Here is a 10,873-nt window from a genome sequence, read left to right as displayed (position 1 = left end):
GCGTCCCTTCCCAGCACGCCCCGCAGGGCTGTGCGTTCTGGTCTCGGGTTAGGCTAGCAGGCGGGGCGGAGGGGGGTTGGGGCGGCGGCAGCGGGGGGAGACTAGGGCTTATATCAGCCCAGATCCAGGCAAAAATGGTAGGGAGGGCGCGGCGCTCTGCTAACACTATCAATTATGCATCGTGTTGAACGTGGCTTCGGGGAGGAGGCGGCTAGCAGCGGGGGGTGCGGGAGGGAAGGGTCCGCGCGAGCTCTGCTGCGCGCAGCTCCGCGGGTCCGGATCGAGGTCTGTCGGTGCCACCGCCTGCATTTGCAAAAAGAGTTTAAAGGCAAAGACACTCCTTTCCCCACCCCACTTCAGCCGCGCGGCTTTCCTTCCCCCAAATTCCTCAAAGATGGTTTGTCTCACGTGTTGCAGGGCGTAAAAGCGGCTTGCATTCAATTAGCAGTGAAGCTCGCGGGCGCTGGCGGGACAGGCGCGTGAGGGTGAGTTCGCGTGAATGTGTGTATGCGTGTGCGAGAGGAGAACGGTAAGTGTCCCGTATGCAGGTGTGCCCGTGAAAATGCGTGTGAATGTAGCAGGGACTGAACACATTGATGCGATTATTACCTGACCATGGATGATTATAACGTGCCAAGGTCGACTATGGGGAGGGTGTGAGGGACTGTGTGTGCGCGAATGTGTTTGAACGTTGAGGGGGGAGGTGGTGTGATGAGGGACAGTAAGAACGTCAGCGGCTGTGTAAATGGGGTACGTGGGTTATGGGGGGGTGTAGTAGGCTGCGAAGAGCCCAGCCGGGACGGTGGGCGTGGGATGCCCCTTATGACCGACTTGTCTTGGCCTTGGGGAGGGTCTCCGTGGCTTTAACAAAAGTAGACCAAGCAGGAGGCGGGAGAGGCTATGCGCGTCCCCGCCAGGCCCTGGAGCGCGCAAGGACTTTCTCCAACCTGCAGCCAGAGAGGTGGGGGGAACGGTCGCAAAAGGAAAAACTGAAGTGGTACTTTGGGGCCACCGAGTCCCAAACTTACCTGTCCCTTTCTTTGCCCCCGTCCCCCGTTTTCCCCCCAGCCACAACACGTGCGAGTATCTTCCTTGGGCTATCTTTCCTGCTCTGCCACACCGGGTCTGGAGAAGGGGTTTCAGCCCTAGGACATTTACTGAGAGTCGGCGAATATTGGGTAAGCAATGGGGGCCACCCCACAACCTTGACCCAGGTGAGGGTAGGTCCAGCCTAGAGCACCCCATGGGGTGCGGGGCTGGGGGGGAGGTGCTGTCTGGGAGGAACTGAGAAGGGAGGGAAGGGACCCTCCCAGAAGAGCACAGGCAGAGTGAAGGAGCAGGTTCCCAAAGGCAGGGTGTGGGAGGGGCTCTGCCAAACCTGACAGGCGCTCCAGAGGGGGCAGGGAGTCTGTGCAAGTTCGTTTGTGTGACCGGGCTTAAGGTTTTATGGAGAGGGGGACCTTAAGCACCACAGAGCTGTAGAGAAAGGCGCAGAATCTTTCACCTTCTCCAGCTTCATTAGCTAGTGGCAGCCCCATGACCTGTTGGCTGAGGACGCCTCTGCCCAATGGGAGCCGCCTGGGGGACCCGAGAGGAAGGTCTAGTGACCACTCTCCCAACACACCTGGTCCAAACATGGGGGAAGGACCTCCTTCCCCATAAGGAAGGTTGGCAGAGCAGCCTTCTTCTCCCCTCACAGGAGCTGCAGCCCCGGGCAGGTGACTTCGGCCTTAGATGCAGAAGGGCATGGGGATGGGCTTCCCCAGATCCCACATCTCAAGCCGTGCGGTGCAGGTCCTCCTATTGCTTCTCTGCTGGGTTTTTATCACAGTGGAGGGCTGTGTGCACACACGGGCGCATGCCTGTGTTCTTGTGGATGGGTCGGTTCGTGTGAGGACTTGTGTCCTTGTGTCTGTTAATTCTCACAATGGACAGGAAAGCGCTTTGTACCGTGGTGGAAAACGCTGTACAAATGCCGGTTCAGTTAAGAGAACAATGAGGTCTCCAGGGTCTATTGTATCCGTGTCTGGGTGCATATGTGTTTGTGAGTTTAGGAAATGTGTTGTGAGCCTCCTAATTGAGCATCAGGTCCTCCAAACGCCTGCAGAAGTTGGCGGTTTGATGATGAAGCCTCGCATCTGTTTGTATTGTTGTGCGCCTGAATGGGCGTGTGTGCGAATGCTGTATGTGGGACAAAGGTTCCAGGGAGGACAGCCAGTCTCCGACAAAAATGTCCTTCCTGGGTAGGATCCATTTCACCGGGTTAAACTAAGGCTTAGAAACACAGAGAGGGGTCCGTGAGGAGCCCGCTGGAGATAGGCGAGCTGCGGAGCCTACGGAGGGGCCAGCTCCAGCGTGAAGGAAGGAGTAGGAAGGGAAAAAAGAGCAATGTACCCGGCCGCCGGAAAAGGAAATTAGGGCCCTGAGAGAGAGTATCCGTTGAACCTCCAGATTTTTATTGACCTTCACTTCTGGCCAAGAGAGGCTCCTGGCAATAGAGGAGGTTACCGGAGTCCTGGAACTTGTGCTAGACGGGTTTGCGGAGGCAGAGCTTGATAGGGGGGGTAAGCTAGGGTTCAGTGAGTCACCTTCTTTCCTTTTCCCCTGGCTTCCATCTGCAGGAGCGGTGATGTTCCCCCTTCGGGCCCTGTGGTTGGTCTGGGCGCTTCTAGGAGGGGCTGGAGCATGCCCTGAGCCGTGCGCCTGCGTGGACAAGTACGCTCACCAGTTCGCGGACTGCGCTTACAAAGAGTTGCGCGAGGTGCCAGAAGGACTGCCTGCCAACGTGACCACGCTTAGTCTGTCCGCGAACAAGATCACCGTGCTGCGGCGCGGGGCCTTCGCCGATGTCACACAGGTCACGTCGCTGTGGCTGGCGCACAACGAGGTGCGCACCGTGGAGCCAGGCGCACTGGCAGTGCTGAGTCAGCTCAAGAACCTCGACCTGAGCCACAACTTCATATCCAGCTTTCCGTGGAGCGACCTGCGCAACCTGAGCGCGCTGCAGCTGCTCAAAATGAACCACAACCGCCTGGGCTCTCTGCCCCGGGACGCACTGGGTGCGCTACCCGACCTGCGTTCCCTGCGCATCAACAACAACCGGCTGCGTACACTGGCCCCCGGCACCTTCGACGCGCTCAGCGCGCTGTCACACCTGCAACTCTATCACAATCCCTTCCACTGCGGCTGTGGCCTTGTGTGGCTGCAGGCCTGGGCCGCGAGCACCCGGGTGTCCTTACCCGAGCCCGACTCCATTGCTTGTGCGTCGCCTCCCGCGCTGCAGGGGGTGCCGGTGTACCGCCTGCCCGCCCTGCCCTGTGCACCGCCCAGCGTGCATCTGAGTGCCGAGCCACCGCTTGAAGCACCCGGCACCCCACTGCGCCCCGGACTGGCGTTCATGTTACACTGCATCGCCGACGGCCACCCCACACCCCGCCTGCAATGGCAACTTCAGATCCCCGGTGGCACCGTAGTCTTAGAGCCACCAGTTCTGAGCGGGGAGGACGATGGGGTTGGGACGGAGGAAGGAGAGGTAGATGGAGATGGGGACTTGCTGACGCAGACCCAAGCCCCAACGCCGATTCCCGCACCCGCTTGGCCCGCGCCCCCAGCCACACCGCGCTTCCTGGCCCTCGCAAACGGCTCCCTGTTGGTCCCCCTCTTGAGTGCCAAGGAGGCGGGCGTCTACACTTGCCGTGCACACAATGAGCTGGGCACCAACTCTACGTCAGTACGTGTGGCGGTGGCAGCAACGGGGCCCCCAAAACACATGCCTGGCGCCGGGGGAGAACCCGACGGGCAGGCCCCGACCTCTGAGCGCAAGTCCACAGGCAAGGGCCGGGGCAACAGCGTCCTGCCTTCCAAACCCGAGGGCAAAATCAAAGGCCAAGGCCTGGCCAAGGTCAGCATTCTCGGGGAGACCGAGACGGAACCGGAGGAGGACACAGGTGAGGGAGAGGAGGCCGAAGACCAGATCCTCGCGGACCCGGCGGAGGAGCAGCGCTGTGACAACGGGGATACTTCTCGGTACGTTTCTAACCACGCGTTCAACCAGAGCGCAGAGCTCAAGCCGCACGTCTTCGAGCTGGGCGTCATCGCCCTGGATGTGGCAGAGCGCGAGGCGCGGGTGCAGCTGACGCCGCTGGCTGCGCGCTGGGGCCCTGGGCCCGGCGGGGCTGGCGGAGACCGGCGACCCGGGCGGCGACCCCTGCGCCTACTCTATCTGTGTCCAGCGGGGGGCGGGGCGGCAGTGCAGTGGTCCCGCGTAGAGGAAGGCGTCAACGCCTACTGGTTCCGAGGCCTGCGGCCGGGTACCAACTACTCCGTCTGCCTGGCGCTGGCGGGCGAAGCCTGCCACGTGCAAGTGGTGTTTTCCACCAAGAAGGAGCTCCCATCGCTGCTGGTCATCGTGGCAGTGAGCGTATTCCTCCTGGTGCTGGCCACAGTGCCCCTTCTGGGCGCCGCCTGCTGCCATCTGCTGGCTAAACACCCGGGCAAGCCCTACCGTCTGATCCTGCGGCCTCAGGCCCCTGACCCTATGGAGAAGCGCATCGCCGCGGACTTCGACCCGCGTGCTTCCTACCTCGAGTCCGAGAAAAGCTACCCGGCAGGCGGCGAGGCGGGCGGCGAGGAACCAGAGGACGCACAGGGGGAGGGCCTTGATGAAGACGCGGAGCCGGGAGACCCAAGTGGGGACCTGCAGAGAGAAGAGAGCCTGGCGGCCTGCTCACTGGTGGAGTCCCAGTCCAAGGCCAACCAAGAGGAGTTCGAGGCAGGCTCTGAGTACAGCGATCGGCTGCCCCTGGGCGCCGAGGCGGTCAACATCGCCCAGGAGATTAATGGCAACTACAGGCAGACGGCAGGCTGAACCTCTGCCCGTCCGGCCCGCCCATTCCCGACCTCCACCTAGGGTGCCTGGGAGCAGCAGTCTAGGGCTGGCAGGACTTATGTCCCCCGTCCCCAACCTTCACCTACTCCTCCCCCTTACCAATTCGCAACCTTGACTACTAGGGACTTCTAGTAGGGAGTGGGCCGATTTCACCAGTCCCCGCTACCCACGGCTGCCATTCTCCCTGCGAGCTGAATCCCTTACCCGCCAAGCACAGTGTTTCTCTTACCCCATGCAAGACTCCACCCGCAGACGATGGGCAATATCTATGTCCCTCCACTCCCAACGCGATTATCTGCGAAATCCGCCCCGCAGCCCGCCCCACCGTGGGCTCTGGAGCCACAAGAAACGAGCGAAGACGTTGGAAACCTCGCGGTAACGCCGTGGTTTCGGGGCCAGCCCGAGCCAGTGGAGTGCTGTGGGGTCGCACTTCGACCTCTCCCCTCCCCCTTCCTTTCTTTCTTTGTTTTTCCTTTTTTTTTTTTTTTTTTTTGACGCAGTCTCGGTCTGTCGCCAGGCTGGAGTGCAGTGGTGCAATCTCGGCTCACTGCAACCTCCGCCTCCCAGGTTCAAGCGATTCTCCTGTCTCAGCCTGCCGAGTAGCTGGGACTACAGGCGCGCGCCACCACGCCCAGATAATTTTTTGTATTTTTAGTAGACACGGGGTTTCACCATGTTGGCCAGGATGGTCTGCATCTCTCGGCCTCAGGTGATCCATCCGCTTCGGCCTCTCAAAGTGCTGGGATTACAGGCGTTAGCCACTGCGCCTGGCCCCTCCTCCCTTTCAATCCCTACTCCCAGAAGCCGGGATTGGTGGCAACCCCTAATTTTTAGTTCCAAAGCCACCTCCCAGCAGGGAACCAAATCCTTCTGTCCTCCCACTCCCACCCCACTTCTGGCCTGTTGGAGTCCAGCCCGGTGCCTGGGGCGCCTTTCAGCTCCGCGCTCAGATTTTCCTGTTTTCGTTGTTTTCAAAGACAGCGACATTTCGGGTCTGGTGCTAACACCCCCTTCCCAGCCTCTGGGAAAATCGGGTGTGTGTGTCGGGGGGTAGGGAGGGAATGCGTTTTCTGTTGTCTCTCTCCTAACTTAAAGCGCCGCAGGACCCGCGCGCCTCTTGGCGGCTGAGCGCGTGGACTTGGTCCCGGGCCAATTTCGTTGTCCGTGTGTTGGGCTTTCCGGAGGTCTGTGCGCCCAACGGCGCCGCTCCCGCGGATCCACCCAACCCAGACCCAGCTGGAAAGCGCCGGAGGCGGAGGAAGCTGACTGTGGCCTCCCGGGCCACGGCTCTCGGGAGGGCTCGCGCCCTAGTTCGCACAAAGCCTGCGCGTGACTGTGCGACTGTGCGGTGGGATCCGGATGCAGCCGAGCCCCTCTGTCCTCGCGTCTCGGTCCTCGCGTCGCCCCGCCCCACCCGCCCCTGCTTCGGCGGGAATCGTTGTTTGCCCGGCGTGTAGTCCCTGACAAGCGTGCCCTGTAGGAGAAAAGTCTGTGTCCTGTAAAGTGTGACGGTGTAGTGTAGGGGGGCGGGCGGGGGTGCGGATGGGCGGGGAGGGAGGGAAAGGGAAGGGCGCGGCGCGGCGACTCGGGGCGGGGTTCTTTTTTCCATTTTGAAAGAAAGCGTCGGGGTTGGGGTGGGGGGAGTTTCAGTCCTCGGGATCTGCCGTCTTCGCGAAGCGCAGCACAAGCGCGGGCCTGGGACGGAGTAGCCCCCGGAGCCCGTGCCCTTTTCTAAACGTGTCTGTATGCAGTCAATAAAACTAATCGATTTGAGCTGGGCTCGATGACTTTTTGTCAGGGGACAGAGGGAGGAGGCCTGGGCGATGAAGGAGGAAACCACGGAAGGAAGGAGCCCCCCCCCAACCTCCCGTTGGTATCTTTTGAGTGATTTCGTGTTTGTGTGACCATCCCGTGATTTTTTGCCAGGTGTTTGCACCCAACCCTTCTCTTGGTGTCTCCAACTCCAGGGTGGGGTGACAAAAAATGAGGGCAGGCTGGAAGTGAGTAGGGGGTAGGTTGCAAGGAAGGAGGGCGGGTGTCTGCAGACCCTAAACACAGGGAGTCTGAGTGTGCGTCCACGTACGTTTGCACTCGAGACTGTGCAGCACCCTCTTTCACTTGAGACTGTCGGTGTAGTGGGGTGTGGCTGTGTGTGGTGTTACACTGCCCAGTTTCTGTGTCTCCACATCAGCCTTTGAGTTCCCTGAGAAGCCGATGGGAAGAGAATGGGATTCATAGGGACAAGACTGCTGTGGCTTGCACAAGAGAAGTCACAAATAACACAAAGTACAGAGCGGACAAACGATGTAAAGCAGGAAAAGGGGAGAACCTGGCCAGGCTAATTGCTCAGAGCAAGCGGGCACGTTTGGCCTGGGAGCCAAGTGTGTGTGTTGTGTGGGTGGGTGGGGAGCACTCAGTGAATGATGCATGGACAACCGTCAGGGTGTGCTAAGGGAGTGCACCTGTGGAATCAGGGTTGAAAATACACTGATTTCATAGTCCTAGAAAGGGGGTTTCTTGGGTGAGAAACAGGAGAGACAGGGGGATCAAGAAGAGAGGCTGTGGTCCTGCCCAGCCTAAAACACAGCGGTTGGGCTGCTGTGTGTTTCAGCTGAATCCCCCTAAGATAGGAAGAGGCAGGGAAGAGAGGTGGAAGAAGAAAGCAACAGAAATGGGAAGCAGAAAAAGATTCTACCTCCCCCCTCCCTTCTTCCTGCTTCCAATTTCTTGCCCTCTTTTGCTGTCTCTGTGGGTCTTCCTAATTGGACCAGTCCAGGCTGGGAACAGGCCCAAGTTCCAATGCTCGGCATCCTACCCCAGCCTCAGGTCTGTCCTCTGGCATAGGTGGTGGCTGAGACACTTCTTGAGGCCTGAGCCCAGGTTCCCTTCCCAGACCAGCAAAGCTGTTTTCAAGAAAAATTCCCTTCTGAGGGCCACAGCCTGAGCCCTGCCCCTGGTCACAGCCCAACACTGCAGTCCACCCCACTGCCTGGGACACAATTCAGGAATATTATCTTTTAGGAAGATGCCTGCTTTGTTCTACCTGCAAATCCTACCTCTGAGCAGGGGACAAGGACTGGCCCAATTCCTAGGGTCTAGTTAGGAATCCAATGACACGATTGCTTCTGGGAACAGGCCTGTCTGGGGCCAGTGAGTGCTCAGCAGTTTTGATGCAACTCAATCATCTGGTCATGGGTCTCTAGTGGGAAGACAGGCCCCTTCCTTTCCCTGCCTGCCCTAGGAATTGGTGGCCCTCCTCGAGACCCTCTAGGATCCTGAGTGTCACTAGGGCAGGTGGAGAGGAGCTGAAAGCTCTGCCCCTCTTTGTCCGGGGCCACACATCCTAATGTATTAGCAAAGACTACTCAGCTAGACCTTGTGCCTTCTGGGTGTGGCCAGGCCCAAAGGCTCCATTCACAGGCAGGAATGAATAGTGTTGGAGGCTAAGGACCAGGGTGCTGGGACACTCTGCCAACTGCCCGCTGAGATCCCAGCCCTCTCAGGAACACTCTAGTTTCTTCCCAAAGGTTGGGCACATGCACAGAACGGTCCCCAGCCTCTGGCCTTCCTTCCTACCTCTTTTTAAATGTAACTAATTTAACTTATTTAATTACATTAAAATAAAATGTCTTCCTTTCATATCCTCTCCCTCATTCCTCTCTGTTCTAAGTTGTTCCAATTTAACTACCAATTTGAGGTTGAATTCTTTTTCACAGTATCCCCATCAGGTAGTTGTACAACTTTGGCTTATACTTGTCCAGAGATGGGGAGCTCACGTTTCACTCCCCTCTTCCAGGGAATCAGTTGGTTAGCAGTTTAAAATGTGTCTCTGCCTGGGTTCCACCCCTCAGGCCTGACTGCCACTGGCAAGTGCTCTGGGAGAACCTGCCAGGTGTGGAGGTGTAATCTCCACCTCCAACCCTCTGTCCCTGGCTCCAAGGCTTTCCATTCAATACAACTTTTTTGAGTGTTTCCTGTATGCTTCATGTGCTGTGCTAGCTTCACTCTCTCCAGTGTATCTTGCTGTAAAACTTATTTGGATACCACATGGAAATGGAGTCTAACGGCTTGAGGAGTGTGTGTGTGTGTGTGTGTGTGTGTCTTGGGAGACCTGGTAAATGGTCGGAGAATGCAATATGACAGCAGTAGCTTCAGAACTCAGAGCAATTTATCAGGAGCAGTAATTCTCTGAGCTACAGAAACCAGATGGCCGGGATGTGGCCTTGAATAGGATCAGAAACCTGTCTAAAGAAAGGTGATATGAAAAGAGTGCCTCCTCCCCCAACATGTTTCCTAAAGATCAGCTGAAATGAGAACCATCTTGAAGATCATTAAAGTCCATTACTATAAAAGAACAAAGGAAGGCAGGGCTTCTTTGAGAAAGAAGCAGCTGGGGTAGGGTCCTCTAGTCCCAGATCTTGTGTCTGGAATGGAGCCCTCCACCCATGACATCCAAATAACAACCACAACTAAAGCGAACATCTCCAAAGATTCGTTGTCACTACACATATAGCTTGTGACTCCCTGACAGTCATCTCAGTTTTTCCTCCTGGATCTCAGTGGAATGCATTTTGGTAGGTAGAGGGAATGGAGTGGCATCTTGCCATGACTACCCTGCCCCACATTTGTTAAGAGCCCCAGTTATGAGACACTCCATAGGGGAAAAGGGACCTGCTGTCTGCACAACAGGAGGCATCACCTGCAAAGAAGGGACCATGACTGTGTAAGCACAGAGCAAGAAAAACTGGGGAATCTCCTTTCTCTGCAGAAATCCAAGCCTGTACTCTGCAGAAAGCCAAGCCCTAGTACCAGGACATAAGAAAGGCCCCTTGTTGAAGCCATAAATTGCCAAGTCTGATCTAACAGATACCTTTACCTTATAAGTTTCCAACATAAAGGTATCGACAAGAGAAATTCTGCTGGACAGTTGGGAGGAAGCAAGTGGAGCCATTTCAGTTGTAATGTGTCAATTAATTGATTGTATTTGAAATGTAGCCACTCACACCTATCTGTTCAATGATAAGATTTTGCCTTAGGACTCAATAGAGAATAACATTATATTGAAAATGAAAGATCTGCTGTGACTGGCATCTAGAAGAGATTAAATTTTAAAATGTTTTGCAATATTAGCATTTTGTTCAAAATATGACCAGTGTTCCTAATGAGACTTGATATGGATTTTTTAAAAAGCCATCCAAAGTCCCCATGATGGGCACAAAAATAAAACCAACTTGTTGGGTTAAATTAGTTGGAAAGACTTTGTATCATTCCATGGTTGAATAAGTAATTTATGGGATTTAAAGACAGTATGATTTTGAAAATGGTGCTAATTGTGTGTGCTTTGTTTGGACATGTGAATGTAAATTTAATAATTAAGTTTAAGTCCACATGGACCAAGGAGAGAAAAAGTGTTTATATTTTTATCAACTGTTTACTGCTTACATGCATTCCCTTGTGTATTAGGAGTTAATTTGGTTTTGGCAAATTAAATGCATTTTCCCCCAGCAACATTCACAAACTGTTCCTTAAATTGAGTCTAAAAGCCATTCAAGGCATCCAACCATTTGAGAGAAAAATTTCTGTGATTATATAAATTACGAAGGAACTTCATAAGAATTGATCAGTGTCGAAATGGGGAGAGAATGGGAATGGAGAATTAATTACCAAATGCTTTTTAATAATAGAGGCTTGCCACACGTCTAGACTAAGAATGCTAATAGTCACCACCTAATATTAGTATAAATACTAATAATACCAATAGTAGCTAACATTTATTGAACTCTTACTATATTTCAGGCACATTCTATGGATCTTACAAGCTTTATTTTGTCATTCCTTATAGTGATCCTGTGAGGTAATGTTATTATTATAATGTACAGACAAAGAAACGAAAGAGCACAGAGGGTTAGTAGTTTGTTGAAGGTCACACGGCTGGCAATTTGCAGGGTTGAAGTTTGTCCTTTTGTTATCTGACTCCAATGCCAG

General features: G+C 55.2%; 1 protein-coding gene across 1 annotated transcript; it reads left to right on the top strand.

The window, feature by feature from the left end:
• Positions 1 to 263: 263 nt before the first annotated feature.
• On the top strand, positions 264 to 6,661 carry ISLR2 (immunoglobulin superfamily containing leucine rich repeat 2). The gene is made up of 3 exons (XM_033189403.1): positions 264 to 485; positions 1,069 to 1,178; positions 2,622 to 6,661. The coding sequence occupies exon 3, from the start codon at positions 2,630 to 2,632 to the stop codon at positions 4,865 to 4,867; it is 2,238 nt and encodes a 745-aa protein (XP_033045294.1). The 5' UTR covers positions 264 to 485; positions 1,069 to 1,178; positions 2,622 to 2,629; the 3' UTR covers positions 4,868 to 6,661.
• The last annotated feature ends 4,212 nt before the right edge of the window (positions 6,662 to 10,873 follow it).

This window comes from Trachypithecus francoisi, unplaced genomic scaffold, assembly GCF_009764315.1.
Source record: "Trachypithecus francoisi isolate TF-2019V2 unplaced genomic scaffold, Tfra_2.0 Lachesis_group3, whole genome shotgun sequence".
Classification (NCBI taxonomy): Eukaryota; Metazoa; Chordata; class Mammalia; order Primates; family Cercopithecidae; genus Trachypithecus; species Trachypithecus francoisi.
This window is presented reverse-complemented; position numbering and strand designations above follow the sequence as displayed.

What these genes read in the sequence shown, in the direction of transcription:
- ISLR2 (XM_033189403.1), top strand. Translation starts at nt 2,630, where the DNA reads ATGTTCCCCCTTCGGGCCCTGTGGTTGGTCTGGGCGCTTCTAGGAGGG.